Source organism: Bison bison, unplaced genomic scaffold (assembly GCF_000754665.1).
Source record: "Bison bison bison isolate TAMUID 2011002044 unplaced genomic scaffold, Bison_UMD1.0 scf7180017864371, whole genome shotgun sequence".
Lineage (NCBI taxonomy): Eukaryota > Metazoa > Chordata > Mammalia > Artiodactyla > Bovidae > Bison > Bison bison.
In genome coordinates, this window is record NW_011494943.1 from 9,802,706 (window position 1) to 9,809,031 (window position 6,326).

The 6,326-nt window shown below is 44.2% G+C and overlaps 1 protein-coding gene across 2 annotated transcripts in view; it reads right to left on the reverse strand.

The window, feature by feature from the left end:
• The window catches only part of CYTH1 (cytohesin 1), a 79,826-nt gene that overhangs the window by 60,243 nt on the left and 13,257 nt on the right, over positions 1 to 6,326 (reverse strand). Inside the window, exon 1 of one of the 2 annotated variants that reach the window (XM_010856266.1) lies at positions 5,606 to 5,759. The exons of the other annotated variant lie outside the window; for it this stretch is intronic. Coding sequence (XP_010854568.1) covers positions 5,606 to 5,756 — 151 coding nt within the window. The 5' untranslated portion in view covers positions 5,757 to 5,759. Of the gene's footprint in view, positions 1 to 5,605; positions 5,760 to 6,326 lie in introns of those variants that run through there. 2 annotated transcript variants of the gene reach the window in all.

The following is a 6,326-nucleotide window of genomic DNA, read 5'->3' on the forward strand; positions in this document are numbered from 1 at the left end:
GATTTGCATATTATACTTACATTAAATAAAAGCTGTTCTGAGACATTTTAAACTAGTTACATACTATTTATACATACCATTCCTTACATATAATACCATTTTACATATAATAAAACATTTTTTAGGAGAAAAGTAAAACCCGACCATACAACCCAGCCATTCCATCCATGGATATTAATCTAACAGAAATGAAACATGTCCACACAATGACTTTTCACGACGGCTCACGGCAGCTTTGTTCACAATGGCCTCAAACCAGAAACAAGGCACAAAATCAGGCCAGGTGACCGGATAAATACAGACAGGGGAACACCACTCAGCAGTAAAGAGGAAAGACGGACATCCCAGCGATGACCTCGGTCGCTTCACGCTGAGGGAGGGCCACAGTAGAGAATGCATTGTATGACTCCATTTATACAAAACTCTGGGGGACGTAAACTAACCTGTAGGGACACAAAGACCCAGGCTGCCTAGGGTGGAGGGGGGGGTGGGCTGCAGATGAACTTGAAAACCTTTTTAGAGAAATGTTCTGTATCTTGACTGTGATGGCAGTTTCAACGGTGTATAAATCTGCCAAATATATCTCATCAGACTGTACTTCAAATGGATACAGTTTACTGTATGTAAATTATACCTCGATAGTTTTTTTAAAAACTACAGTAATGGGTAACCAGAAAAGTTTTTAGCAAAAAGATAAAAGGAAATGAATGTGTTTATTATCACTAAGTAAGATGTTTCAACATCACCTTTGGTATCCTAGCATCTGTGGCGGCCCTACCAAGCCCTCCAGTGTGTGCTGATGACAGCCATCACTTCTCTCTCCAGGCTCCCGCTGTGTGTCGCCCCCTGACTGATGTACATACAGCATCTCACTGGACCTTTCGCGATGACCTGCAAGGCAGGTGAGACTGGGTCTTTACCCCAAGTCTGTGCCCCTGAGAGAAGACAAGATAATTTGCCCAAGCCACAAGGTGGCCTTGGGCCAAAGGGTAAAAATTAAGGCTGACAGATGAAAGATCCATGACAATGCATTTGCTCTTTTTCTTTTTTTTGGCCATGCCATGCGGCTTGTGGGATCTTAGTTCCCCAATCAGGGATCAAACCCAGACCCTTGACAGTGAAGGCACAGAGCCCTAACCACTGGACTGCCAGGGAATTCCCAGTCAGTGCACTTTGGAAAGAGTAGTAAGAGATAAAATTATCAAGCCAAGTTTAAGCTTCTTTCCACCAGAAAGTCCCTAAACAGGCACTGTTCTCCCTATCCTCACATAAAAGGATTCTAAAACCTATCTGTTCAGGATTAAATCGTGCTTTGTGTAGACTCACTTTCAAAAGTCTTTAACACAATTTGTGGATGCAGATGTCTTATAAAAAGGCCTTGTCAGTTGCAAGGGGACACATGAGTGCTGAAAAGTCAGGAACACAAAGTTCAACTGCTGACCTGTGTCCAATAAACACAGGGTGGGAAGCAGATGAGTTCTCACCCTTACTTAACTCTTAAGAAACCTTTATCTGAACTCCACATACAGTTGGATGAAACATACACTATCCAGAAAAACCAGCTCCTTTTCTTGCTTAAAGGTCAAAGTTCTCCTTCCATCTAGAATGCCAGGTCCCTGAGATTTCACGTCTAAATCCCAAGACTCATAGAGTGCCCAGCTTCTAGTTTGTCCTCAATAAATATCTGTTGACTAAATTAACAAGAAATGACCTGGGAAAGAAGCTGCTATAAATCCCATTCTGATTTATATGAACACTAGGCCGAGGTCTTAGAATAAAGCTACCCTACTAACACTGAGAAGACAGAAAATATTTAAAAATTACATTAAAAAATAATTCAATGTTTAGAAGGATAAATTAACAAATATCATCATATACTAGTATGAAATGTAAATGTGACAGAACTTTCTGGAAAATCACTTGGCAGTACATATCAAGAGACTAAAAAATAGTTTTTAGTCACTGACCTAGTGATTTCACTTACAGAAGTCTAGCCTAAGGAAACAATTAGAAATGTTGGCAAAGCTTTACCAACAATGATGTTACAGGGTTAACTTGTTACAGAACAGAGAGGAAACTTCTAAATGACCAACAAGAAAGGACAAGTAATCAAATCATGGTGCAATCATATTATACAGCTTGGGGCAGAGTCAGGCCACCATGGGGCCTGAGCATCCTTGCACATACTCTGTCACAGCTGGTTGGCCAAGGAGGCCAAGTGTGACCAGGTGGCTCCCAGGGGAGGGCTGGCCTGTCTGCTGCGGAAGGTGCTAAGCCCTCAGCACCTGGTTCCTCAGCTGCAGACTAACCCAATTCGAGCGTGGCCATCATCTGGGCTTATCCTGTCACCCCATGGACCTTGGTCAGGGAAGCAGCACGTCCAGCCTGGGTTCCGGTTTCCGCTGGGCTCCACGTGACAAACCGTCTGACCCAGTGAGGCCTGCTCCCTGCCTCCAGCCCCCACGGAGCCGTGGGGAGACAGCCAGCTGCCAGCACCCCCTCTGAAGTCTTGTTTCTCCTGCCGTCCCTGTGAGGATGGGGTCCTTCCTCGGCAGATGCCATCAAAAAACTCATCCATATATACATTTTAAGGGCAGAGAAAAATGTTCATTTTTCTTTAAAAAGCTACAAAACATTTTACAGAACGACTAGAACTAATTTTTAAACTTTTTGTTGTTATCATTGTTGTAAATAAAATCCACATATTAATCCCCGAGCTTCAGTTGATCTAGTAATTTCAAATTTCTCCTTATCAAATTTTATACTTCACTTTTTTCCCAGCTGTTTTATGTAACTTACTTTCACATGCATTGTCTTATTTGACCTTGCAACAACTCTGCAGGGCAGGTAGAAAAGATACCATTGTCTACATTTTCAGGGGACTTGGTGATGCCAAGTGACCTGCCCAAGATCAAAGGGCCCTTAGAGACAGTACCAGACCCAGAAGCCAGGCTCCATGCCCAGTGCTCTTTCTACCAAGCCACCTGCTCAGCACTATATGACCCGGCTGCTGAACTGTGATCAATGGAATGGATGCCCTCCTCCTCCTCTCTGCTAATCCACTTCCCTTCAAGGTGGGAACTTTTCTGGACAGCTGCTCTGTCTTCTATTTCACTGCTTTCCGCTCTTTTATATTTTCCTTCTGCTTGCTTTGATTTCATTTTCTCTTTTTTGCTAGTCTCTTAAGGTGGAAGCTGAGGTTTAAGCTTATTTTTTAAATCCTACATTTTCCAAGAAGGACTTAAGGTTGGTGGACATGTAGAAATATACGTTAAAAAAAAAAAAAAAAGACTGAAAGGAAACTACACCAAAATGTTTGTGTTGATGGGTCCACAGGAGTTCATTACACTCTTCCATCCACTTCTGCGTGTGTTTTAAAATTTTCCACGTTAACTTTTCAAAGCTTGTCCAAGTGCTACAGTAAGAAGGACATTACAATTACAGCCAGCCTATCCACCAACGCCTGAGGAGAGGCTGAGAGCCACTCGGAAGCTGCTCTGACAGGTGACTGGGCCTCAGCCCTTCTGCAGGCCTCACATGCCTGGCAATCCACGTCCCGAGAGAGAGAAGGGAAGGCTCTTTTCAGGTCACTTCCTCTGCTGTACAGATCAGGACTCCAGGATGGCGCCTGGCCAGCAGCTGCCCAGCAACTGAGCAACACACAGGGAAGGTATCTTTCTAAAAGGAGCAAAAACTAAAACCATACAGACACTTGAGGAAGCTGAAGCGGGGAGGCAGATGAACTTGGTAGCTATTATAAAGGAGTAAAAATAAAACCCAAGCTTGGTTATTTTTTGCTTCTTTGATCCGTGGAGCCTTTTCTTATGGACCTCTGCTTGAAAGCTCAAAACCCTCTAAGGGGAATTCTGAATGGCCTAAAGCAAAACCACATCAATTAGATGGTTACAGTTGGAAAAAAATACATTTAACGCTCAGTCAACCCTTCCTATAATCCTGGACACAAATCCCCACACCATCATTTCAAACAAACACATGCAATGAAGAGAACCATCTCTAACCCAAGACAGGAGCAAGCAACATGACCCCAAAGAGAGCAGCACAAGCTTCCCAAGAACTGGTCTTCTACATCTGGGCTCCTGAATTCAGGTGCTTTGAAAATACATGTGTGCACGTGTGTGTGTGTCTGTACTCATTCACTCATCCCTGGATCCTACCCTGGAGGATCCTGGTTCACAAGCCATGGCTAGAGCAGGGCCGCAGAGTAAACTGCTTTTTGAAATGACCCATGAGATTCTGTAGATAAGCCAGGTATGGGAAGCACTATTCTACCCCCTGTTTACTAGATTCCCAGCTTCAGGTGGGCAGGTCAACAAGCCACTCTTTAAGCTTCAGTCTGACCCCTGCAGGAGCGCCAAGTACACATTCTTCCTCTCGTGGTCTCTGATATGGGAGATCCCCTGACCTTTGCAACCAAGGGGTTCTGAGGTTCTTATTTTCTCCAAGCTGCACACCTCCAAGAGCAATTCAGTCTCACAAGGGCTGTTTTCTTCACTTCTGCTGCACAGGCAGGAATCGGGGATGATGTGCAACATATCTTTGTGTGGAAATCAACTGACCTTGGAGGTAACACAGAGAACTAAAATCACGCAAACTTCCTAGAGTCTCATCAGTTCAGTTCAGTCACTCAGTCGTGTCCGACTCTTTGTGACCCCATGAATCGCAGCACGCCAGGCCTCCCTGTCCATCACCAACTCCCGGAGTTTACCCAAACTCATGTCCATCGAGTCAGTGATGCCAGCCAGCCATCTCATCCTCTGTTGTCCCCTTCTCCTCCTGCCCCCAATCCCTCCCAGCATCAGGGTCTTTCCAATGACTCAACTTTTCTCATGAGGTGGCCAAAGTATTGGAGTTTCAGCTTCAGCATCAGTCCTTCCAATGAACACCCAGGACTGATCTCATTTAGGATGGACTGGTTGGATGTCCTTGAAGTCCAAGGGACTCTCAAGAGTCTTCTCCAACCTCATAGAACCCTTAAAAGTCAAAAGTGACTTTTAACTATAGGCTTTTCTCTATCATCACATTTTACTAGAACAATAAGTTGCTGTGCTGTGCTGAGTCGCTCAGCCGTGTCTGACTCTTTGTGACCTCATGGACTGTAGTCCGCCAAGCTCCTCTGTCCAAGGGGATTCTCCAGGCAAGAATACTGGAGTGGATTGCCATGCCCTCCTCCAGGGGATCTACCCAATCCAGGGATCAAACCCAGGTCTCCCACACTGTAGGTAGATTCTTTACCATCTGAGCTACCAGGTAAGTTCAAAAATACTGGAGTGGGTAGCCTATCCCTTCTTCAGGGGAACTTTCGGACCCAGGAATTGAACTGGGGTCTCCTGCATCACAGGTGGATTCTTTACCAGCTGAGCTACCCAGGAAGTCCATAAAGATATGTTACTTCTATAATTTTTTAAAGTAGAAATTGAAATTCCTCTTTTTAAAAAGTTGTACATACACATATTGATGTTTGAGAAAATGAAAGATAAACAAGATCCAAAAACGGAAAGAACAGTAGTATTTAGCCAAAAATTCAGTTCCATAGGAGATTAAACCAAATGAGCCTTTAACATCAATTTGTGAAAGAGTGTCACACCTCGCCTGCTTCCTCTGCACAAGATGCCCATCGTGCGACATGAAGAACAAAAGCAGGTGTCTGGAAAAATAATCACCAATGTCATGTCAAGATCTTCTACAACAAGGAACTCCTTTTTCCTAACAAGCTCCTTGTTCAGGGATGTTTTCATTACCTGAAACCAAAAAAAGAAAAAAATTCTCTTTGCTACCAAATTAAGTATCAACACAAAAACATTCAAGAATAGGCAGCAACAACCGAAGACATTCTCTGTTCTAGCAATCTGATGACAAACAGGGCTGCTAAGGAGCACAAACAGGTCACCCAGGTCAGAGTTTGCTGCTGCTCTGTACGTGTGCTACCTCTGAAAGAGGAATGCTCTTCCAGGACGAGAAATGCTTAAAGCAATTAGAAAAAGTCCGACAACACTGTAGTCCTTTCTATCCATATGGAACATCTCCTCAAGAAGAAAGAGGTCCCGCCTCACAAGAAACAGCCAAGGAATAAAATAGCTAGGGTGATCTGTTCTGCAGAACAGACCCCAAATCTGGTAAATTCCATGGTGAAGGGGAATTAACATTGCAGATGGAATTAAGGTTGCTAATCAGCTGACCTACTGAAGACAGTAGGGAAAACCACTAGACCATTCAGGTATCAGATCAGTCGCTCAGTCGTGTCCGACTCTTTGCGACCCCATGAATCGCAGCACGCCAGGCCTCCCTGTCCATCACCAACTCCCGGA